The 27,316-nt window shown below is 36.4% G+C and overlaps 1 protein-coding gene across 1 annotated transcript in view; it reads right to left on the bottom strand.

The window, feature by feature from the left end:
• Positions 1-7,534: 7,534 nt before the first annotated feature.
• The window catches only part of LOC113537126 (calcium-binding protein 7), a 39,807-nt gene continuing 20,025 nt past the window's right edge, over positions 7,535-27,316 (bottom strand). The window contains exons 2-5 of the mRNA XM_026931452.3: positions 20,016-20,159; positions 17,740-17,852; positions 16,295-16,445; positions 7,535-16,064 (exon numbers count right to left, since the gene is read on the bottom strand). Coding sequence (XP_026787253.1) covers positions 15,934-16,064; positions 16,295-16,445; positions 17,740-17,852; positions 20,016-20,159 — 539 coding nt within the window. The 3' untranslated portion in view covers positions 7,535-15,933. The remainder of the gene's footprint in view (positions 16,065-16,294; positions 16,446-17,739; positions 17,853-20,015; positions 20,160-27,316) is intronic.

The following is a 27,316-nucleotide window of genomic DNA, read 5'->3' as shown; positions in this document are numbered from 1 at the left end:
AATACTTGCTGTAGCGGTTGTTTATTTAATATGTTTGGAAGGAGTCTCCAGGGTCAGCACAGTGGTATTCTGTGGTATAAGAGGAATAAAACACTAATAATAGTCATGCTACTTTGCACAGAGCTGCATCACACCACGCTGCCACTGATATTTTCACAAAATATCATAAGACCAGTGTTTTATTTTCGACATGCTTGTGAAAGGCTTTGTAAATTGTTGTATATATGGACATTGACCATTTTCCATTTGCCAGCCTTTAACTTTTGTTTATCTACTCCCAAGGAAAGTTAATCATCACATGTACAACAGCCACAGAACATTTGTCTGCTCTTAAAGACCCACAATCAGTGCTCAGTAGTGCTCCAGCTTCCTCATAAATCACCCAAATAAACCCTGACCAGCTTTAGAGATTTAAGCCGCTTCAGTGTGCAGAGTCAATTACAAAAGCCCGCCGTCTGGACCGGAATAAGGCTCTTGAAATCTAATTGAGTCACGCTTAAGATATGAGTGACCCCACATGAATGATTAATAAGGGCCAAAGTCTGATTCCTGGATCATTATTGATGCCGATAGGCAGAGGAACATCGAGTTATGCTGGAGGATTCAGATGCTTGTTAATGTGCTGATATGAGCCCCTTGCTGCGAGAGCCAGCGTGTGTCAGTGTAGAAAATTCCCATTACTGCTTTACCCTGAGACACAATGCAGGTGGCAATTGGAAAAGGGCTTACTTTGTATGCAGCATGCAGCGATTGTTCAGATTTATTCTTGTTAGATAAACTGGTTTCTTGGACAGAGCAGATGTGTATAAAAGCTTGCACGTGGAGCACGTGTGGAAGAGTAGGCGAGATTTTAGGAGAGCGCAGATACCGAAAAATGTAATTTGGGAAGGTGAGAAATGAAGTTGCCTAGAGCTCTAGGGGCCTCTTGTAAACTGTCAGTGAAGATGGAAGCCTCATACAGACACACATACCCACACATGAACACACACACACACACACACACAGATGTGTACTTATTCTCTTACATGACCTGATTTTTTTTTTTTTTTTGCTGCTGCTGCAACAGCTTCTCTTTCTCTCTCTCTCTCTGAATTTAATTTAGTTCACTTTAATTCAGTTCAACTCTGTTCAAAAGAGAATTCTGGTTTTGCTGTTAAGTACATAGCACAATATTATCATCACTGTTCATATCCAAAAGCATGAAAAAATACAATTATATGATTAAAGCTGAGATTTGTGCTCAGAAATAATTGTAATATTTGGGTAAAGTTCTTCTCACATTCCAGAAGCTTCTATAAAACATCTGATATTAGCATTCATACATTTGAGTCTGGGGGCGTGGCTTTGGAGGGATACAGAAGGGAAATGTATGTACAGTACATTTAGTAGGATTTTACAAAGGAGTTAGATTCAGCTAAATGCCAAAATCCACTGCCTGCACCTTTAAGTAGCCCAATATGGGTATTAAAAGTGACACCATGATAGAAAAACAATCCAGAAAATTTTATACATACATTTATATATATTTTTTTTTACAGAAAACTAGGAGTTGAAAATTGAAAATGTGAGTTGAAAGTTGAAACAGCAAATGTGAACTACAAATTAAAAAGTAATGGGTTCCAATTTTTAAATATTAATGCTCAACAAAATCTAATCAGCGATGGGATGGTGATTATTTTCCTATAACAGCATGCCTTTTGTTTACATGCTTCTTTATTTTTCTTATGCCTCAATAATATGCCAATGATTGCACATTTTCATTAATTAAAGAACGACCGTACCTTTTATCCATTTGTATAATGTATAATGTTGTGGAATTATCTGTATTCTCACATGTTGTAGCAGTTACAAACAGTCATTCCTTCAGCAGTCTCTCTTTTTTTCTCTCTTGAAGTTAATAAGACAAATAATACAGTTTGTCATGTTACCAAAAAAACCACAAAGCATAAACTCCTCTGTCCTAAAGACCTTCTCATAGCAGAAAACCTACATTTACAGCTTTATCTCTGACTCCTTCCATAAATGTTAAATAAACACATCCTTACAGAAACCTTCAACATGCCAACAACTATATGTTTTACCTTTATTAAATAACAGCTTTTTTATTAGGCTTAAATTATGTCTCTGCTGGCTGTTACCATAGAAACGATAATGTATTCGAATTAGCTAATATAATACTAAATTACTTTGCTGTGGTATAAATCTCAATACAGTCAATCCCAACATGATAAAGCTCACCACAGCAAATTCATCCCTTAATAACTTAAAATCAGAAGAATATAACTGTGGTGAGGAAAGAAAATGTTAGCGAGATGGATATAGAGAGAAAATGGGAGTGTCAGAGCTCGATGCATCATCAAATATTAATCTAATCTCAGCATCGCACTCCATCTGTTATCTACATTCAAATAAGGTGAACTGAGGGAATGTTCCGGAGCAATTTCCACATCTGGTGCGTGGCCGTGCCTGAGCGCTGATTGCTGCTTTGTCTCAGACAAAGTCGCTGCGTCCTCTACTCGATTTGTGTAATTATAAACTGGTTTAATGGATGGCGTGGTTCATTGTTAGAGAACATGTCAGCGCTTGGCACCTCCATTTGCTGAAAGTCCCCTTGTGGAAATATCACTTAAGCGCACAGCGGATTTGGCCAGAAACTACTACTATTGATTACTCAATTCAGATGTTAAATACGAGTGCACGTTAAATGAACAAACAGTGTTTAATTAACCATTTTATCGCCCTTGCCTCCACTTATCCATCTCACGACCAGTTCAGTTCGATTCTACTTAAGACTGTATTATTGGTTTTATTGGTGTGTACTAAAATATTGTCTGGTAAACTGTTCATACCCAAACATAATACCAACACTTTGGATTTGAATTCCACATTAATTAATTAATTGTTAATTAACAACATATTGTGATGTTTGGCACAACAAGTTCCCACATTCCAGAAGCTTCTATTAAAAATCTTTAAAAAAAAAAAAAAAAAAATTGTGAGCCACCAGTCTATATCCAATCAGAATAAAGAGGTGTCCCTACTGGCTTGTTATGTCGCATGTCAATTGAGAAAGCTCCGCCTCCCACATTAAAAGTCTGGGGGTGTGGCTTTGGAAGGAACATGGAGAAGAAGGATATGTATTTGTTAGGAGTTTCAAATCATATTTCATGAATCACACATTCTAGTTAGTTAATATGGCTAAATTATATTGCTTTAACAAACCTTTGTAACCTACGCTCATCTAAAATCTACATCAAGAAACTAGCTAGCTAACACCAGATAGCTAGATCTCGTTCTTAATGAGCAATTGCCCATAATGGATGTGTTTAGCTAGCTAAAGTACTCTTTATCTTACAAATGAATTTATGGCATCTGTTTGGGCAGCACCTCAGCTTTCAATGCCATGAAGATGTCCTCCATGTTGTAATCATAAAACAAAGTCATAAGCATCAAGAAACTTATATTCCTTCAATTTCTCTCTAGTATAAATCTCCAATCAGGACAAAGAAGTGTCCTTACTTGTTTGACATGTGGCAGTGACAATCGAGAAAGCTCCGCCTCCCAGATTAGCATTAAGACCTTGTAGTCTGGGGGTGTGGCTTTGGAAGTAACATGGAGAGGAAGGGTATGTATTTGTTAGGAATTACAAAACATATATTTTATGAATCATAAAGTCCCTGAATATGTGTGCTGTTATCCTGAAATCTGTGTGGAATAAAAAATTTCTCACTGTGTTTTTATTCTCTGGAAACTACTAAAACGGTCTACTGGTACACTTTTGCTCTCTTAAAAAAATAGGTCAGAATCTATGAATATACATGATATGCAAATGTAAAAAATGATTCCTTGAGGATCTTTCTGTCTTTCCACAGGCAACATGAGTGGGATTTCAGTATCTCGGGTTGCATTGTCATGTTCTCAGAGATTTATTTAATAAAGTCTGTTAAAATATAACTTTTACACAACACAAGACCGATTTAGTCTCATTTAAAAAAAAAACAAAGAAAAATGCCAATATAGCACTGTGCTAAGAAATTTAACGAACACACCAACCTATACTACTGAAATCATCTATCCAAGAGGACTTTTATTTAAACATCACATTAATTGAATATGAGGCTACTGTACTGCAAAGCTTTGCATCAATGTAGTTGGCTGTATATATACTATTGTACATTATAGTATATATATATTATATACTATAATGTCATGTCGGGATTGCTGTTGCATGTCAGAATCAAAAAAGTGCTCATAAACATTCATTTTTACCACATACGATCGAACAGACACCTTTCCAAGCCATCAGAAGATAGTTGTGCTCACAGGCAATTAGGAAGGATGACTGCAGCGCCCATTTCATCTCAGCTATGTCGCTATCTATCTTATCAGAGGAGTTGGCATGCTAACTAAGATTTTAACAGGCTTAATTTAAAATTGCTAGTTGGTTACTATGCCTAATTTAGATGGTTTAGATTTTAACAAACCTGCCTAGCTCACTTAAAATCCTACATCAAGAAACTATCTCGCTAACTCTAACGCTAGATACCTGACGCTAGATAGCTAGGTCATGGTCTTACTGAGAAGTTGCTTATAACAGACAGGTTAGCCTAGGTAAAATGTCATTCAGCATACAAATGAGTTTACGGATTGTATTTGGGCAGCATAACGTCTTCCAGTGTCATGACATCCTTGATGTTGTAATCATAAAACATTATGTCTTGGATATGCCCACAAATTACAAATTGTTAGCATCAAAAGACTTGTATGCCTTACAGCTTGTATGCTTCTGTAGTATACACACCGAGTTTCTATGAGATATGTATATATGTCTGGTTATTGCAGATTAGACCACTGCATAGCATCGTTTAGCCACTGACCGGACGCCAAGCTATGAGGATCTTCTAGAGTTACACCATTTAAAGTGCTAATTTAGCTGAATAGCACTGCCTGTCTTTTAGTGCTAATCCATAATAATAAGTGGATAACATTTTAGCTAATACTAATCCTAAATAATATTCTTGATAGATTCTTCAGTAAGATTAATTGAAAAAGTATTAAAAATCTATAGAAATCAAAATGATGATGATGATGGTGATGATGGTGATTATTATTATTATTATTATTATTATTATCCTTGTGTCTGAAAAAAAAATGTCACAATAACAAATATGTTAATATTATGTGTCCAAATTGTATTTTCTTGTCACTCATATCATCACATGATCTTCAGTCATGCTCCTATCCATGATGTCACATGATTACTAATGACACTCGTCTGTTTATAATCACACTATATCTATAATCACACTTAAGTGACTCACTCCAGCGTTGTCTGTGATGATTCCAAGCCTTTCTTGACTACTTTTTGGCCATTTGCCATTTGCCTGACCTTTAGTGCCTTTAGTGGCTAGCACTTTTGTTTGCCACAGGCTTCACTTGAGGCCAAAAACACTGAAAAACATATTAAAAGATAAATTATTTTGATAGTCAATTCCAAATTGAGCATTAAATACAGAATATTATTATATAAGTATAACTATTTATCTCTATAATCAAATGATATAAAATATCCTCCTTAAAAATTGATCTTAAAAACAATCTTTGAAAGTCAACCATATCAATGAAATACTGAAATATTACATCTATCATATAGCAACATTTTTTTAAAATCATTGGTCACTACAAAAAACTAAGTAGCGTAGCATTTCAACAAAATTTAAAATGTAAGGAATTGTGAAAGAAGACTTTATGAAGATTAACATTTGTTGAATGGCTCATGTAAATTATTTATGTTTGTTTCTACTGAAATAAATATTTGTTTTAATCATTTTTACTTTGATTATTTGCTTAGTTTTCTGATTATTGGTTTGTTCATTTTTGTCATATAATTTGATTGTTGATGTCTTAACTCTATGCTTAAGGTGACATAGGTTTTGCTCATACCTACCTAATGAATACATTGTTTAAGAACTTAGAAACATTGAATGAATTATGTTTTGTATTTTGCATGACCATTTATGCCTAGGATCCTTCTAAAAATGCTGCAGTTTTCATTCCTTGTGGTTTGGTACAATGTGTTCAGCCATTGTGACTCAACACATCAAAGAGCACCATTCCCACAGAGAAGCATGGTGGTGGCAGCATCATGCTATGGGGCTGCTTCTCTTGAGCTGGGACTGGAGCTCTAGTCACAATAGAGGGAATCATGGGTAACTCCAAATACCAATCTATTTTGCCACAAAACCTGCAGGCCAACTGGCAGTTAGACAGCTCAAGATGAAGAACAATTTCACCTTCCTGCACGATACCAACCCAAAGAACAAATGCAAGTCAACATAGGAATGACTTCAGAAGAAGAAAATCAAAGTTTTGGAATGTCCCATTCAGAGTCTTGATCGAAATCCTATTGAAAATCTGTGGAATGACTTGAAGAGGGCTGTGCACATGAGATCACCTTGCAGTTGAAGCACTTTTGCAAGGAAGAGTGAAATAAAGTTGCTTTTTTTCTTACATTCACTAGGCCCGTTCAATCTGCAGCTTTGAGCTGGTGAAACCTTTCTAAAGTTGTGCCTCTACTGGGAAAAGGCTGGTCTGAAGATTACCACAATTACCATTAGAGTCTGAAAATCAATCTCCTGTCTCAGTCTCCTGAATCCTGACTCATTGTTGTGGAAGATCTAACACTATTGTTGTAATGTTGTTGCAGGAAACATGCAAGGAAGAATTTTATTGCATATTCTACACTGTACTCTTGAAATGACAATGAATCTTGAATTGAACTATACTTGATCTGACCTTATTTTGTCCTACCGTTGACCACGTAAGCATTGTGCAGTTGAATTTGGTGTTTCACACGAAATACTTCATAAATCCTTACAAAAGTCATTAGTCCTGGAGGAAATCATAAACATAAGCTGGTTAATTACATTATTCTTTTGTTACATGGTATAAAAAATCGTTATATTTCAAATTTCCTGGTTAGGTATAGTCTCAGATTCCTAGCCTGTTGCCTTTTGTTGTTTCTCCACACAGGAAGCCAGGTATTGGATGGGATGAGCGAGGTTTCAGGTTTATTGTCTTCGCTGAAGTCATTCAGGTTTCTCAGAATTGTACTGAGCACTCACTGAATTGACTTCGATATTGATCTGCTGTGCAGAGATTCTTTTAGTTCTTTACAATAGACTTTTTCTTTTTTTTTTTTTTTTGCATCTGATCAGAATTGGTATGCACACCAAATTACCCGCAATTTCAAAACTGTGTAATCAACATCATCTTCACCACCACCACCACCATTAATTTATTTATATATTTTGAATTTTTTTTTTTTCTAGGGATGGTAGTTTGTGGCCTTATAAAACTGGAATATTGATACATTTTACAATAATTATATACTAATAATTTTAATATAAGAAATATAATTCACATTTATTTATTTATTTATTTTCCCACATATTGATGCTTGTTATTACTGAATCCCAAAAATACAGATGAGCATTAAGTGCGCTTTCTGAGCCTCCTTTGTTGTCTTTGTTGATCCATTGATATAATGTGTATCATACACAAATACACATCCACACACTTTCATATAGCTTCCCTTCAGTTTAGATTAGATCGACAGATTAATAGACAGATACAGAAGGATAACAAATTAAAGTGTGGTATTAAGGTTCTGGGCTACCACAAGCCATCAGAACAGCTTCCATGTGCCTTGGCATAGATTTTATGCATCTCTGGAACTGTACTGGAATGACGAGCACCGTCCTTACAAAAGATCTTCCCTCCGTTGGTGTTTTGATGATGCTGGAGATCACTTTTTTAACACTTTGTCCAATATCTCCCATAGGTGTTCAATTGGGTTGAGATCTGTTTTACTGTGAAGGCCATAGCATATGATTTATATAATTTTCGTCCTCATGAAACCAATCAGTGAGCCCGTGTGCCCTGGGGGTGGGGTCATCCAGGAAGAGACCACGCCCAACAGGATAGAAATGTTTCATCATAGGAATAATGTGATCAGTCTGAAGAACATTTTATTGATTTGCAGTGATATTTTGCATTAAGGAGATAAGTGGAGCCAAACTATCTGAGAAAAGTAAATAAATGCCTCCACAGCATAACAGAGCCACTATTGTTTGTCATTTTTTCCACCCTTTTATATATACTTATGAATCACATAAACAGATTTGTTTAATCATGAGTTTGAATGTATGAATTTAGGTGATATAGCAGATTTTAAGGCATAATGACATTCTGTTTTACCACCTTTTTTGTGTGTATCTCATATTTGGCCTGTGCCTCAGAATTGGATCTACACACCAAACATTGAACACTTATGGTAAATTGTGAGAGGTGCTGACTTTACAGCAAGTTGAGACTTGCTGTAACAAACTAACATGAACTCATTTCTCATGTTGTGTTATTACAAAAAGTGTATAGCACTGCACGAGGCCAGTTTGTCTGGCCTTCTTTTTATTCTTGTCAGATACAGTATTACAGGAAGACGCAGTAAACACACTTCACAGGCTGGACCCAACACGCACATATCACATATCAGATTTACCCAAGCTCAGAAACAGCATGGTGCATCAATAAATATATTTATGACCAAAAAAAAAACCAGTAAAAATATACATATAATCCAAAGTAAGATTAAACAGAGGTTTGTCTAAAATTTCAATAAAGAAATATCATTGTAAACAGTGAACAAAAATGAGACTGTATAGGGCAAATAAAAAATGAACAACATTCAGCATGGTATAAATCTCAAGTATTCAAATATTTAAACCAAGCACTGCCTTTGACGAACATTTGTATTTTTATCCCACAAAACTACACAACAATAAGCCTTACATCCAACCTCTTAGGCCTGCTTTATATATTGCCATCTTTTGAACAAATAATAATTTTGGACATGTACATATATTACCTACAAACAAACATTTATATAATAGAAAACTCATTTAGTATATACATATACAGCATATCTACAATAATCATTGATCCAATGACAATGTGAATTCATTAAACTTGTGTATAATAGGATTTTAAAGTGCAATAAGAAAATAAAATATCCCACTGGTCTTGTTCAGCTCTTGCACCTTGAAATCTCAGATAGCGCCCAGATTTTTATACAGTTGTCCATATATGTAGTACCTGCCTCAACAATCGATGTATTGCTTCAGCGCATATGGAACACCAATGGGACAGATAACGCAACCCATGAAAAAACATATTTGTTCCAGAAATGCAGCCGTCACACATGAGGTTTTTTTTGGAGGTGCCGTTATTCAAACCTTTGCTCTAACATATACATATTCATCATTTTACCTTACAGAAAACATACACATTTACCATTTTACCTTACACATTCACAGACAACACTCTGATTTACCATTTTACCTCAGACATTCACACAAAAACACTCACTTTCACCATTCTATCTCACTCACAAATTCATTATTTTACCTCACACATTCACACACACAGCACTCACATTCACAATTTTACCTCAGACATTCACACACACACACACACACACACACACACACACACACACACCACTCATATTCACTATTTACCACAGATATTCACATAAAACACTCATGTTTAGCTCAGACATTCACACACAACACTTGCAAATTCAGTTTTACCTCACACATTCATTTTACCTCAGACATTACCACAAACTCACACATTAACCATTTACCACTACATCTACACCATTTTACTTCACACATTCACACAGAACAGTATCAACTTTACCCTTTTACCTAAAAAAAACAACTCACATTCACACAAAAATCTTACATATATCTTACATTTCATCATTTAGCTCATTCACACACTCTCACATTCGCCATTTTACCTCACATATTCACACAGAAGAGTCTCACATTTATCCTTTTACCTCAGAAATTTCCACAAACTCACACATTAACCATTTTACTACATTCACACACTCTCACATTCATCATTTTACCTCAGACATTCACACAGAACAGTCTCACATTTACCCTTTTACCTCAGAAATTTCCACAAACTCACACATTAACCATTTTACTACATACACACACTCTCACGTTCACCATTTTACCTCACACATTCACACAGAACAGTATCAACTTTACCCTTTTTCCTTACAAAAAATCAACTCACATTCACACAGAAATCTTACATTCACCATTTAGCTCATTTACACACTCTCACGTTCATCATTTTACCTCAGAAATTACCACAAACTCACAAATTAACCATTTTACTACAATCACACACTCTCACATTCACCATTTTACCTCAGACATTCACACAGAACATTCTCACATTTGCCCTTTTACCTCAGAAAAAACATACACCATTGTATCTTATTCACAATCTCATATTTGCCATTGTACTTCTCACAAAAAATAAGCATGTAATGAATTTTGGTGAGCAGGAGAAGATTTATGTGAATACGAAAGAGTTCTGTTCAATTTGACATCAGTTTGAGTGAGGTAAAACTAGTGAAGCTAGTTCTCTAGCTAGTGAAGCTAGTACGAGAGCATATTGTGTGTAATTGTGAGGTAAAGCAGCAAGGTGAGAGCATTTTGCTTATGTTAGAGTTAAAGTGGTGAGAATATTTTGTGTGCATGTATGACGTAAAGCAGAGACTGTCAGATCAGTGTGTGTGTGTGTGTATGTGCGTGTGTGTGGATAAGAACTGTAATTTGAGAACTGACCTAAACAGCACCTCATAGTCGGGCACATGCTGTACTCGACCCACAGCTGATCTGTTTCTAAAATGATTGACATATATGCACTCCATACTCTCAGGTAAACATTCTTATTTCATGTAAGTTCAACATGTCTCTTTTATATTTATATAGTTCCACATGGAAATACAGCTAACACAGTAACACAATACCAAATTAACACTGCTGTCCCCTTACCCTAACTCACCAGATTCTGCTTGAAAATAGTGATCATGCCCTTTAAGTACGTATCTATTGCATATTTCAGCTAGACCAGTCCTTCTGATTTAATGTGTCGTTATAGATATAATGTGTCAAATAAACAGAAAGCTGGCTATAAGGTCCAAAAGTCTGTTGCTTTTTGACTTCCATTTCTGCAGTCAGGATGTCATAGATATTGTTCACTGAGTGAAATCATGCATCTGATCTTGAATGCTGTTAAATAAACTAGCTAGCTTTATTATCAGACTACATCGTATAAATTTAAACAGCTAGCTTACAAACAGTACCATATATATAGCTACTAAATATAACTAGCACTATTCATTATCATTGGAGTGGCTAAACATAATTAATTAAATAGCTACATAGCTTGGTAGCTACTGAATATCACTCAATTTATGTAAAATATTAAAATAAATAAGTTATATGACTTATGTTGAATTCTCAAATCTGATTGGTCAGAAACTGTTGCTTATTTTTCTATAACAGCAGCTCTGACAATAGTTCAACTACAAATCACAGGTTTATGTTTTTGCACTTATTCTAATGTTATCGTTTCTATAGTAACATTCGATCTGAATTCACGGAGATTGTACTGTGAAAACTCCACATAATTTATGTCTAATAATAAACAGATTCAAAAAGTGATGTTACTTAACCAAATATAAGTTGATATTGTGAAGAATTCTGTTAGGAGCTGTTTATTTAACATTTATGTAAGGAGTCTCCAGTGTCAGCACTTTGAAACAGTCAGAGGTAAAGATGTCATTTTAATTTATTTCACCATAGGAATGTCTGCATGAAGGAGGGCTTTGCAGTTTAAGTTTTTTGAGTCACGAACTGCAATTTTTGTCTTCAAAAAAACTTCAAGAGAAAAATGAGGGAATGTCTGTTAATAGCTGTTATAATGCAAATGAAGGAGCTAACAACTCAGTGTTGGCAAGATGCCGTGGTATAAGGGGAAAACACCTCAGGACATGCTGTTATAGGAAAACAACCAACTGACTCTTTTAAGTTTTGGGCTTACACTAGTGAATCTTGTTTGAAAAATATAGCTTTAGGAATTTGTACTGCAGATTTATTTCATAACTGATGAAATGAAACAGTTCTTAGTCATGGATTCAGGCTTTTGGACCTTACTATTCATGCGGCTGGTGGGTAATGAACCAGAAGTCTTCCCTGGACACTAAGTTTAAACCCCAAACCAATGTGGAGCATATTTTGTGTGTGTGATTTGGACTGCAGTGATTTTACACTCCATATGCTGTCAGTGGGTCACATTGCACATAGACTCAGAAAACATTCACAAACAAATCTGCTGCATTTGACTGTCAAACACAATAATGGATGCATGCTATATACAGAAAAACAAAACAGAATTATTACACATCATGAATAACAGGGTGAATTTGTTCTGGTGGTATTTACCCACTTGTAAAATGAAATATTCTGGAATACATTCCAAAATATGAAGTAAATATACTGTAATATATTTCAATACATTATATTTATATTTCAAAATATGGATAGAATATATTTTATGGTTATTTTCTCTATATTACATTATGTCTGGACAGTCGTAAATTATTAAAGTCATTTCCTGAAATCACAGTAAATTGTTGATAAGATGCACTTAGTGCACTCTTCTAACTTCGCATCATTTCTGACACGACACGATCATGCATCAACAGTGCAAAGGTAGTTGTGGGTAACGACAGGAAACAATTACTGTACATAGGATTGACCGTTTGGGTTATGCATAGTGATTTGAAGATGGAATAATTAATGCTGTTTGTATTCATATGATAAAAGTGATAGTTTGGCCAAAAATGAAATGTTGAAAAGTTCAACAAAGACTTTTTTTGGTGTTTGAAGCTTGCTTGCTTAGGTTATGTTGTCACTATGAGCCTAATGTTGCTAATGTTGCTAATAAGTAAAGAAAGCTTATAGCTGGGCAGCATGTTGACATAATCACACACTTGCCTCAAAAGACATCATTTACCAACCTGTATAACTAATTTATTTGTAAGTCACTTGGAGCATTTACACAACGCTCCTGAGTTTGTGTAAATTTACATATAAAGAGACTCATTAATGTGAATCTCGACTGATCAACTTCAAATCGTATAATTAGTACAAGTTACTGGAATCGTATATACAGATTACACTGTCAAGTTTTATTTATTTCAATTACACACACAAATTTAATGAAAATTTTGTGAAACTCAGTCATTTCATCCTAATTAAAAAATTTAATCTCCTAAATTAATAGACCAAAAAGACTAGCTATTCAATTAGGACAAAAGAAATGGCACCCTATAAAAGTAGAAAGACTTAGTGTGTCTATAGTAACTGATGCACTGCAGTGGCTGAGCTGTATTACTGGAAGATTTAGCACACACCACACTTAGGAAGCACTCTTTCACTATTTAATCGTCATTTTGTCATTTTCAGCTGTCTATGAGCTTTTCCCTTATGGAGTTTTGTGGGCGTCCCTAACTGCAATTCAGCTGTCATGGATGCACTTGGTAATTTACGTATGATTGGCATTCATCAATATACCTAAGTGAGTATGAAGAAAATCAATGCTACAGATACTTTTGTAAATCTGGCAGAAAGTTCAGTTTGGCTTATGAAAACATTCTACAACACAACTTTACTAAAAGTTTGAGAAATTTTGGGCCATGTCTCCTACCTCATTCACACCAAATGATGCTGTAAGTAAGAAAGAGATTTGGCTTCACAATGGACCTATGACTGTGTTGTCAGTTTGTATATTTTTATAACTATCAGTGTGTCAGAAACCAGATAAGCAAATCTGTTTTTTAAGTTTTTTAAGCAAGAGTGTGATGATTTGAGGCTGCCCAAAGGCTAAACTAGTGGCTACAAGTTTTCATTACTTGTAAGCAACACTAACCTCATAGCTTTTATCAGTGCAAAACTTCAGTCTTAGAGCACAAATTTTGAAAATTTCACTTCTGGCCAAACATAAAGAGTGTCTCTTGAACCAGACATGCTTCATTTTTTTTTTTTCCAGAAACGGGAACCTGCAGTTAACGTCTCTTGAGATTGTGATTTCTTTTATTGTGTGTGTATATATATGTCTGTGAGTGCAAGAGAAGATGTACAGACTCCTAAAGCAATCTCTATCCTGTCTTGATCAAATCAATCATATTGCTGTACACCTTGAAGTCCTGAGTTTGACCCAATCCTTCATCTTTCCTTTCACCTTATGTTTTCTTTGTGTCATTTTGGGAAAGTGTGCACTGTTTTAGTCTTTTAAAGTCCATGTCAATCTGCTTTTAAATGTAAAAACAATTTATTAAAGATTTGTAATGCTTTCCATCTGATTAGAAAAGATGTGGGCGTGTCAGATACGTACATAATGTTAGGTAGTGGCATCTCTTCGGCAAAAGTACCGGTGCTAGAAAAGCTGGTATGTATGATAAAGCCAAACATGTACCGTTGTTTGTGTATTTTGTGTGTATTTTTAGGGACTTGGTTCTCGCAGAAAGCAGCAAAATAACGTAGGTTGCAGTTTGTTCACGCTGCTTCACCAATTCCACCTCCAGTTCAAAAAACTAAATTGATTACTTTGTAGAAGTGGTCCGCTTATTGCATCCGTGTAAAAATAATCTTTACTGTGCAATTATTTAACTGCATCACACTAACGTCATCCACCAATGACTATAGGGTAATGACGATAATTAACCTTCTACTGTGCTAACCCTTCTTTCTACTGTCATTTAAATAAATGACCCTGGTTTAAAAAAATCCCTTTCCTTCCAGACATTTAAACAGTTAATGAATTATTTTTTCAAGCAAGGTCATATTTTTTAAAGCTTTTAAAAATAATTGGACCTAATTGGAGGGGGAAAAAAAAAACCTCCCTACCAGAGACGTAATGGCTAGTTGAAATTACTCAGCCAAATACCATTTTTTTTTATTTATTTTTTACTTGCGATGGTTATGTAAAGGTGGTCTAAAATGTTCCAAAAAAATTTGAGCTAGATGCCAAAAAGAGGCCACTAGTATTTTTATGGGAACGATTACAATGTTATTGCTAATTACAATTTGACATAACGTTACCAGACGTCACTTACTTCCGATACAACCCCACCCGAACCAATTCAACCAAAAATAAATGTCAAGATTAACGAAGACCAACATGTTTTTTCTTTTGCAGTCGAGAGTAAATACACCAGAGGAGCTACAGCCAATATTGAAGAAGCTACTCATGTAAATAAGTTGAATCTCAAGGGTCGTCAGCTTCTGGTTCCCAGTTCTAAAGAAATACAGAACCTCAATACATCACCACAACAACACTTCAGGGCTGCTGCGCCCCCCTTTGGCAGTATGAAATATTACTACAATGTGCTCAGTGCAACGGGTAAGAAAGCACAGGAACTGATAAACAACACGTAACACACATACACACTGTACAACATGAGCATATCCTGAACAGCCCTTATAGTCATGCACATGGATCAACACGCTGTATAGAGGGTATATTTCCAGTCTAAAGATGACATCCTCAACTCCTCCACTGGCATACAGACAAAACGACAGATGCTATAAGACTACTGGAAGTCCATGCATCACTTCATCACTTCATGCACTGAAGGAGGAGGAGCAGGAGGAGGATCCTGGGTTGGAGGTTTCCATGCATCTTGGACATCAAGGCCAATGGGAAAGTAGAGTTTCTTAAGTCGCATGACCTGATCAGGATGTGGATCCAATCAAACAGTCTTTTTTCTGTGCATTTTTTCCCCTTTTGTTCAGTTGTAGGTCTGTGTATAATAGATTCCATTCAGTACTTATTACAAATTTGCAATTAAATTAATTACAAATTGAATCACAGTACTGCCAGGTGGTTTAGTTGGACTCAGTTTGTCGCTTCTTGTGATCATATAATTTGTTTTGTTTACAGTGTTGCTTACAGTTAGTGTTGAATGTTCACAGGTTTTGTGATTGAACGCCAACGTTATTTCATGCCACTGCGGAGCACCTGATTGGCCGCGATGAGCATAACACTGATAATGAAAGCAATGGCGAAGGCGCAGATCAGACTCTTCCTTACACACGTCTGTTTCACCTGCTGTGTCGGACTCTCCGCTGAGTAGAGAGAGTAAAGAGGGATGAAGACAAAAGGCAAAGGACAGAGTAGAGAAAATGACCACCAGGGTTTTCTAACAGTGGTGTGTGTTACTGATAGATGAACTAAGACAGAAATCACAAAACGATCAAAGACAGAAATCATGCTTGCTACGTGGAATTCATCTCAGCATCACATCAAGCAGCTCACAAAAGACAGATTTCGAGTTTTAATCATGGAGGACTCTTACAGTCGATGTCCACTTGGCAGTCCTCAGGGTTCTCGATGTGGTTCTCCTCCGTCATGATGATGGTCTCGATGTCTTTCATGGTCAGGTGATCGCAGAACGTCTCATAAAGAAGACGCTTCAGCTCGTCTACGGTGAGCTTCTGCATGTCGCACTATAAAACAAAAAGAAACAACAATTTTACTTCATAAGGCTACATGACACACAGATAAGCCCTTTAGAACAACTGACATTAGCATACATTTAGAATTTTTTCTTTTCATGAAGCCTGATTTTGTCTGTTTTGATATAATACCTGAGTCATGTGACAGACGCTGCTTCCTGTTGCCATGGCCTGCTTTTCTGCTACCACAAAAATGCTGGATGGGCATACTCACCAAAAGGATTAGCTGAGTTTATTTCATATTTTTAATGTGTGTTGAATTAGAGTAATATTTACACTATATAACAACAGTATTCCTTCAGAGCAATTTGGTCAAAGCCACCAGAGACCCACAGCGATTACAATTCAATCAACTTTGATAACATAATACTGTAAATTTCTGACATTTTATAAGCATATAGTTAATCATACAAACAATCAAAACCTGAGAATAGAATTTGAATTAGGCTAGATTAGTAACTAGATACAAACTCTGATGTTATTGCAAATAGGTGTATGAGCTTTAAGGTAGCAGTAAAAGGGACTATTGAGACCAATGGACCAGAAGTGCAGTTCTACTTTTGCAACTACAAATTAATGTAGTGGTTTAAAGGTTTCCTTTTGACTCACCCTGGTACTTACTCTTACTTGAATAATCTTCAAGTGAATTATTACTGCAGTAGCAGTACTTTTACTCAAGTCACTGTGTTTTGTATTCTTTCCACCACTGATGACATAACACATGAAACATTAATTAATAAGAGCTGTGAGAGAGCATGCAGATATTTTATTATATCCTTCAAATGGTATAGAGGCACAGCTGTCTCACACACACACACACACACACACAGAGCGACCTGTAAAACCTCAGTGTACAGTTAAGTCTGGAGGACCTTCTGCTTCTGAGGGTCTAGAGCTTTGCTCAAGGACACTACAACACCGAGCTGTAACAGGAAACCTTAACCAGCTCCCTTAAGCCATTTCAGTCTGCTGCTTGGACTTGAAAGATAACTCAGCCTCTGTTAGTGTGTGTTCCCATAAATAAAAATATTAATTTGCACATCAGCAAAGTGCTTAAAATACATGAAAACAGTCATGGATGCAAATACGAGGTACCTCTTTATTTGACTGCTTGATGAATACCAAATTGCAGAGTAAGTGTGAGGGCGGATACATTCCTGATTTGGCTTATGTGTGTGCATGTGTGTGTGTGTGTGTATATGCGTGTGTGTGTGTATGAGAGACATGAGCAGAGGAGGCTGTGCTTCGTGTCAGTTTTAATAAGACAGAGTCACTTAGTAATTACCTTCCAGAACACGGAGTCAAAATCTGTGCCGTTGAACTTGTCAGGCATCCCAGCCGCAGAGATCTTTGGCCCCAGGAGTGTCACAAACTCCTCGAAGTCCACTTGGCCATCTCCTGAGAGAGTGAGTGAAGGAGACCGAGAGAGAGGAAGAGATGTTTGAGCAGAATTTAATTTAATTTAATTTTTAGTGCATGTGTCGGACTTCTTCTGTTCTATAACCAGGCTGAAGGTTAAATGCGATTAAAGGTACATTCAGTATTTGTGTATGTAAATGTTTGTGTGATGTATATGTTTTAAAAATGATGCAGGATGGATGCATTGTGGGATACCTATGAAGGCCAGGATAAAAAAAAAAAACAACGACATCCTAAAGTGTACGAAATTTGGAAGTGTTAATGAAGTTTTGTCATTTTGACACCTAAAGCACAATTAGAAAAATTGATATATAGCTTGTTGGTGTCATGAGGCAAAGAAGGCCGCAGTGGAGGGTAATGCTTTTATTAAAGTTGGCAAACAACAAGCTACTCCGAGAAACACATGGTTTAAACTTGGTCAAGGGCAGACAATAGATCAGACAATTTACAAACAGGATATCAGAGGCAAACGCAAGGTGAGTGGTAACGGAGTCCAGGTGTGTGTGTGTGTGTGTGTGTGTGTGTGTGTGTGTGTGTGATCAGTCATCTAGTGACTGCAAATGTGACAGTAAATAAGATGGCTGGGTGTGGTCCTTGGCGGCCATATTTGTAGACAGTGGTGCATTCTGGGAGAGTTTTGACACCAGTTCCAGGGTTGACATGACAGTTGGGTGTGACTTGTAGCTTGTACTATTTCTTCACTTGATATCTTGTCAATGTGAGGCGATGCAGAGTGTCAGGATTACTACTGCACTTTCTACACTACTGTCAAATCCCAAGATGTTTTATTTAGAACAGATCGAAGCATCGAACCATGAAGTAGACAGGCTGGGTGCTAGATGTTAGATGTTGATTTGGCATAGTTGACAACGAGAGGCTTGCACCAAAAATACATCTACACATGAAAGAAAGAAGGTTTTGTGGAAAGTAATGAACTACAGGTACTCTCATTGCAGAACTTTAATACATGGTTTACTGCAGTGATACTTTTTTGTGTATAATTACTATTTTTTATACAATTTTCAACTTTGCTGTAATAAAATAACACCTTTAACCCTGGAAGACTGTAATCCAATTAAAAGACTGTATGTGCAAGCTTTAAATCATTTAAATCATTTTGAGACACAATAAAAATAAAGCAGTTTCCGACTGAAAGGCTACACTTCATGCACCACATGCTTAGCCAGCAGCAGCAGTGTCTGAGACAGTCAAGACAGATGAGCATTCCTGACCCAATTAAACAGATATCTTCATTTTTAAATGCTTCATAGGAAATGAGCCGAAATCGTGGCGATATCATCAACCTGTGACGATAGCTCAATGTCTAACCTGTGAAAACACGTACAGGTAAGCCATTAGGTAGTTGAGTGAGCTAGACTATATTACTATATTACTATATTACCTCCCAAACAGAGCTGTTGGACTGATGGTATTCCTAGTTTGTGACCTAGCGGGCCAGTATCAGAATGTGTTTATTGATAGAGACTTCAGAGCACTTTTGTGAGTCGCTCTGGATAAGGGCGTCTGCCAAGTGCCATGAATGTAAATGTAAGTGTAAATGACTAGCTAGCCAGATCTTTGGGTGTGTTACAGTGTGAAATCTCAGTATAATGTTCAGTAGCGATTGCCTGGTAACGCTCAGGATAATGTGTAAGTGGCATCTATGCTAGATAGCTAACTATGTACCTAGAAACATGTATGATTTAACACAAAGTAGCTAGCTAGCCAGCAAACCTAGCAAGCTACTGAAACCCCAACAGCATTTGGCTAACGTTACATGTGTTTATATAAGGTTGATAATAGAGGTGGTGTTCACTTTAGTACAGCTCACTTGATTAGTAACAAAAGGAACCTCAGATATAGAACATTTTCAGATTAGCTCTTTGAACATCATTTGTAAAGTAATTATTCAAGTAGTTTTTAATCAAGACAACTTATTTGCTTTTACCTGAGTCATTTTCTTGATCACTACTTTTTCTTTTATGTGAATTATTGCTATAGTTCCTGCAGTACTTTTACTCAAAATCAGTGTGTTTTCTACTCTTTCCACCACTCGCCTGTTTATAAATGGAAGGAATTAATGGATTATTTAGAAATGGATTATTTAGTAGGAAGTTTGGTCACGTTTGTGGTTTTCCTCACCGTCCATGTCCAGTCTCTGGATGATGACCTCCAGCTCCACCTCGTTGGGCATGTAGCCCAGAGAGCGCATGGCCATGCCCAACTCCTGCTTAGAGATGAAGCCATTCCCATCGCGATCAAACACCTTAAACGCTTCCCGAATCTCTGAGGAGACAAAAAGCACAAGGACACAAAAAAGAGAAAATATGAATCTCTAAATGATGTTTAATATCGGTTGTGTGGAACAGATGTTAAAATGAGAGACAGATATTAAAATTACATGACACAGTGATTCAAAAATAGTACCATTTTCTGTATATATTATATTTAGTTTGCACTTCTTAAAATAGGTACACAGACACACAAACATTCTGCCAAAACAAAAATTGTCCTATTCAGACAGATTGCAGTCTGGTAGAAGTCCTAACACATGAGCAAGTAGTGGACTGAACCTTCATTTATATGCATTATGGATCATCGTCCAGTCACAAGTTATAATGCCGGGATCATAATTATGAAATATGTGGCATTCGTGAAGTATGTGTCTGCCCCAAGCGCTTTTAACATATTGAATTGTTTTTTTTCTGGTGTCTGAACAGCGATATTAATGTGCTGTAAAGCGCTGTTTCCGATACGAGTTTGATAAATGACCACAGGACTGAGAGTCCAAACAAAAGCAACATCTACTGTATGTATACAGTCGGGTGACAAATTAAAGGAAAAAACAGTGGTTTTTGTTATGCTGTGAGCCTAGAAATGGGCAAAAAAAATCAAGAACTAATGCAAAACAGCTGAACACAGTCACATAACAAGCAAGTGACTGGAAAGGGGGCGGAGACAGGACCAAACAGAAACAAACGTGAGCACATGGCGCTTATCACCATATGAACCATAACGCAAAGAGGGAATCCATAACAGAATATGGGATGAAATGATTCGATATTTAAAACTAGAATAAGTTCATAAGAATACATTCAGCTCACATTTAAACTGTTGGGCTTTAAAATAGAAATTTCAGCATAGAGGTCATTTTCAAGAGCTGAACTCAGTGAAGCAGGATATTGGTTATGCATGAAAAGCGTACATCATTTAAACCTCAATCTGTTCTACAGCACGTCAGCATTATTAGTAAGGAATAAAACATTTGCGGGCGTGCTGTTATAGGAAAATAATCAACAACAGAGTGGTGACGTAAAGTAGAGTTACTGTTAACACTCCAAAGTTGATTATTTTCCGATAACAACATGTCCCCAAGTGTTTTATTCCTCTTATACTACAGCAGTATGGCAACATAAAGTTTATTAAAGAATTACGTCATTCTTTTTAATCCGTTTATAGTTATGTTTTGTAAAAATGCAGATTCAGTATGATGATCAGGGTCCATGTGCAGAGTTTTTACTGAATCACAAATCAAAATCGCAGTCATTAAGCAGGAAATGGCCAAACACAAGAATTACACTAGAATTCTGGGGACATTGTCCTCTGCTGGCAGGGAGGGATACTGTCCTGGGCTGTTGACAGGTTGTGGAATATCTATGAAACAATTTAGTTCCTACTTCATTTATAGCAGCTAGAAACAATCGTTCCCTCACCAGCCTCTCGTTTCTTCTCTATTTTGAAGTTCTAAGACAAAAATGCAACTTGTCATATTACAGAGAAAGTGCAAACTCCTCCTGAAGACTTTCTCAACACAAAGTTTTCCTAAATAAGCCTCTCCTCACAGAAACCTTCTCCATACCAACACTTGTTTTTTAATCCAATTATGTGCACCGTCCTCTATACACATCACTGAAGGTGACCTGCTGACCAATCAAAATTGAGCATTCAGCAGCACTGTGGTATAACAATAATGTATGCATCTTAAAAAAAGTTAGAATAAACTATAAAAATGCATGACAATAAGCATTTGGAGAAGAAGCATCATTTGGAATATAGACAAACATAAAACACAAGACATACAACTTGACTAATGAATAAAGCATCAGGTTGCAATGGTTTTAGTAAAAAACTGATTAACCTAAGGCATTGGAATGTATACAGAGAAATAAACTAGAGTTGCTTTCCCTCTCTGTGGTGTTTTCAGGTTTCAGTGATCGTGATCATCAGTTATGGGTGCTGAAAAACTGCAGTGTTTAGTTTTGACCCCGCTCTTTCTACAATAGTGCTGATTTCATATCCGTCCATGCTCCTGCATCCATCCGTCTTCTTTATGAAAAGCTTTCAGCGAGGGGCACGGGCATTTGTGCAAACAGAAGTGACCGTAAACGCACACAGCTTCATGCATACGGTACATACTCACACTCATAACCTTGTCACACACTAACACTGGAAATCCCGCCTTCATGCCTGCTGTACAAATGGTTCGATAGATGGAATATTTAGAATGGAAATGAGAGCTTTTATTTTGTGCAGTCTGATAACTGGGTGAATGACAGTTATCAAAGTAACTGCAGTGCTGCAGTAGAAAATAGGAGATTTAGAAAAGAAAACCTGCAATAAAAGTAGTCTTGGTCATATTTACATTAGGTCAGGTACTCTGCAATAATGCGATAAGGTATTAGGGATGTAATAAGTTATTATACTTTCTCTCTAAATAATCAAATAAATTAAAATAATATCATAATTATGCATTTCTCATTGCTTTTAATAATATATAATATATATAATATTTAATCAAATATTATATAGAAATAATGTTATTTTTTCTTCAGATGGCAGAAATGGAAATTTAATACCTGCCTTTCAATTGCATTAATTTGTGCACATGATTGTAGTTTCCAAATGACTTTCAGGCTCCAGTAAATGCAAATGTTCATGCTAAATTTATCTTTATTTGTAGACACCACATGGCAAATTTATAACAGTTTGCATGTCTGAAGTCACATAAGTTATGGAGGTTAAGGCTAGGGTTACAGGAGCAATTTGTGTTTATAAAAAATCAAATGTAACTCAAACCCAATAAAATAAAACAGTTCATTATTACATTATTACATATTGCATTATTACATATATATTAAAGACCAAAAAAATCAGGTTTTGGATAAAATTGGGCTTTTCTGCCTATAACAGACTTTGATATCTTAGCTTTAAAAATAATACATATATTTCACCAATATATTTCAGCCTAAAGATAGCTAAATCCTTGCTAGCGATATGAGTACATTAGGCTTACGTCCATTTAGCTATGGCATGTAGCTATCCAACAACTTGATCAAAGTGTGGCATTCACTGTGTGAGCAAATCTCATTTATCCAGCAAGGTTTTTCTGTCTTTTACACCAATAAACTTCAGCCTAAAGCTGTCTAAAACCGTTCTAGCTTTTCCTCACACATTGAATGCCTTATTTTGATCAAGTTGTTGGATATAGTATGTGCCATATTGAAACAGATATGAGCTTAATGAATTCAGTTTGTATTCAGATACCAGCTGTCAAAATGTCAGCAATGCCAGAATTAAACCTTTAAATGCAAGTTGCTCCATTCACTTTTGAGTGTAACCAGATTTTAAAATGCTAGAACTTTAGCTGTGATTGAGATACACTATATGGCCAAAAGTATGTGGACACCTGACCATCACACCCATGTGTGGTTCTTCCCCAAACTGTTGCCAAAAAGTTAGAAGCACACAATTGTATAGAATGTCTTTTGTATGCTGTAGCATTACAATTTCCCTTCACTGGAACTAAGAGGCGCAAACCTGTTCCAGCATGACAATGTGCACAAAGCGAGCTTCATGAAGACATGGTTTGCCAAGGTTGGTGTGGAAGAACTCAAGTGTCCTGCACAGAGCCCTGACCTCATCCCCAGTGAACACCTTTGGGATGAACTGGAACGCTGAATGTACCCCAGGCCTCCTCGCCTGACATCAGTGTCTGACCTCACTAATGCTCTTGTGGAAAGCCTTCTCAGAAGTGTGGAGCAGCAAAGTGGAGATCAACTCCATATTAATGCTCATGCTTTTCATATGGGTGTGATGGTCAGGTGTCTACACACATCAGTCCATACAGTGTGCATGCAAAAAAGAAAGATATTTCAGTAAAGTCAGTAGGTTTTAGAACTATATATAGTACAGAATATCATCATATCCAGCGCTTTCCCAAACCATCACTAATATACTGTAGGTATAAAGGTATAAACCTGTGTTAGTGGATATACAGACTGTAGTCTGTATGGTTATATTGTGTGATAAAAGGGAAATCCTGTCTGAGTGGCTGATATAAAAGAAATAGTAGAAGTGACTCCATCATGGTGATTATTATCTCTCAGTAGAAAAAGGGGCCGTGTGGGTCTCGCTAAAGGCAAAAGTACTGAAATAGATTTTAAACATAGAGAGCGTGAATAGAGGGAACAGCGCGTGGGTGAGGAATGAACTTAGATCAAAGAAAATGAATTAATCTTTCACTGGCCTCCAATTTTCTTTTCGTGAGCCCTTTATACAGAATTTAAACCTACAAAGAGACCATAGTTAGTCTTAATCTGTGCTCAAGAAAAGATGTAGAGGAGAGGGGGTATCCTCTGCCTCCTATTCTACAGAGAGAATGGAGTTGATGTGAATCATTTTTGCTTTTCCTGTTGTATTAGCTTTCTGTATCCTAAGCTATAAAGAACACAGAAACATGAAGACAGCATGGTCTCATATATAAGTATTGAAATATCAGGATTACAGCTGCATTGTTGGGACTGACTATAGGCAATTCCTTAAAGTCCCTGATTATTATTCAGTTATTTAGTATTATGAATTATTCAGTAACTCCAATGAAAGTAAAAGGAAATGTGTACAGCTATGAGAGTGAGGAATGTAAGTCTGGACCTGCCCACAGCTCCTGGGAGTTTAAGAGGTTAACAGATATCTTATGAATATGTTTTAATTGCAGTTAATTGAATAACACCTTCCTGAATCTCTTTAAGACATAACCACGTACATAATGCCTTGTAATGCCTGGCTTAAAGGTGCAATAGGTGATTTTTTTTTTTTTTTTTAATTCCGTACTTGTGCAATAAACCTGGAAGATATGTAGAAGGTGATAAAAAAAAAACAACAGATTAAGCCGTGGCATAAAGTGGCAAAAGTTTATTAACTCGGCGATAAACCCCGTTTGGGAAACTGTCGTCTGGTCTGGATTGCTTTTTGGTATTTGGATGTGCCTTCTGTTAGTCATTTTATAGACACTATGTGCTACAGGCCACCCAAGATCCTGGAGGCGGAGCTTCGTGAACATGGCTGAGAATGGGGGAGTGGGTTTAAGGAGTATTGGAAATCATTCAAATGTGAAACCCACCTAACTTTTAGAGTCTCAATCTTTAAAAAAAGACTACTCTTACTGTACCTGAGGTACCTTTAAATCTCTACAAATTAGCATAAGTAGTTATACTAACATGCATGTCACTTCATAAAGGTTACATAATGCTATAGCATTTATTCACTAGAACATTGCATGTGGCTCAGTGGTTAAGGCTTTGGGTTACCAAGCAGAAGGTGAAGGTGAATTCAAATCTCAGCACCAGAGCCAAGCTGCCACTGCTGAGTCCTTGAGCAAGGCCCTCATTCCTCAACTGCTTCTGAAGCTTTGGATTTAAAAAAAAAAAAAAGAAAAGCCTCAAAAAATGAAGTAAATGGAACATAGAAGACACGTCTGCTATAACACAGGCTCTTCCTTTATAACTTTTCAGATCAGATACAATACTAGAGGTGGTGTTATTGTGCATTACAACGGAACTGCCTACAATGTTCTCATGAATAGATGTTATAATGTGTTGTGTAACCTGACATTGTAAAGTTGAATATTCAGCTTGGAGCATTTGTATATACTGAAGACAGGCATGATAATGTATTACGTATACTATATTTGTGAAATATACCTATTTTCATTGAAGTAGAAATTAAAGACAACTTTCTAAGCAAATTTGCATTACACACAATTTGCAAATACGCACAAGGAAACTGAGGGGTAGAATCGATATGCCCCACTCTGGTTCTAGTACTAGTGGTTCCTGCAAATTTTTTGATTTGTACGTATTTGAGACAAATTGTTTAAAAAGTAACATATTTACTCCTAAGATGCTCTGACTTGATATCATTTGTATAAATCTTGTGTGATATCACAATGACACACAGCCTGCAGATTCTACATTGAGCTGCATTTCCTACAATTATTTGTTTTACAGTAGAGACTATTCTTTATAATGGCTTATATCACAGTGATTCAGATTGATCAGAAGATGTTGATTATTTTTCTATAACAGCAGCTCTGACAATAGTTCTGGCTGCAAGTCACATATTAATTAATGCATTCACTGTAATACGCTATCATTTATATCATAACAACTTACATAGGGACTTCTATGACAGATAGAAGCCTTCTATGAATGGTAAAGCTTTCTGTAAGGAGACATTTGTCTAGCATTTATGGAAGGAGTCTCCAGTCTCAGAGATAAAGCTGTAACTTTGAAAACATGGGAAAGTCTTACACATTTATGCATTGCGATTTCTCAGTAACATGACAATCAAGGGAGAGAAAAAGACAGGCTGGTGAGGGAACAGTTGTTTATAGCCGCTATAACAGCGGAGATCATTTGTTTCACGGACATTCCACAACAATAAATGTAACTATAAATGAATAATAATTACACTGTATCCTTCTTATATAAATTTCAGGATGAGCTCTTAGTGGAAAATAATCCACTTCAGGGTGGTAACAGTAACTCGGCCTCGAGGCAGACACCACACCTCATCATTGATTACTATCCTAAAACAGCATGCCCCCCAGAGATTCATTCCTTACTTGATGTCTACTTTTCTCCTCATATGCTTTATCAGGGGCATTTTACAGATGGCATGTGTATGAATGTTTGTATTACATTACCTTGAAAGACAGAATAAGTACAGCAACACCTTTTCCCCAAGGTACAATTTAAATATGCCCTCAGAGTTACAACTATTGTGTACCTTATTGATGTTCCTCTAATTAAAGGAACAAAAAGACCTACCCTAGAGGCTACCACCTTGATGATAAGCAGATGTATCTTAGTTTTGTTTTTTTTTTTTATTCTGAGTGGTCACGATGACAGCATAGGAGACTCAGATTGTCCAGCTTAATAAATATCTCAGCTTGTCATCATGCTGCATACCAATGAGGCTCTGACTCCTGGTCCAGAATCTCCTCTAAATATCCTTGCCGGCTTTGTCGCTCTTTTGTTGTTTATATTGACGGCTTGGCTCTTGCTCAATTTCATCTCTTTTAAATGGAAAGGTTCGGCTGCTCCTGATACACACTCACGCTGTGTTTGATGTGTGAAGGTGCGCTCACACTTCAAAGATATAAT

Source organism: Pangasianodon hypophthalmus, chromosome 24 (assembly GCF_027358585.1).
Source record: "Pangasianodon hypophthalmus isolate fPanHyp1 chromosome 24, fPanHyp1.pri, whole genome shotgun sequence".
NCBI classification, from domain to species: Eukaryota; Metazoa; Chordata; class Actinopteri; order Siluriformes; family Pangasiidae; genus Pangasianodon; species Pangasianodon hypophthalmus.
This window is presented reverse-complemented; position numbering and strand designations above follow the sequence as displayed.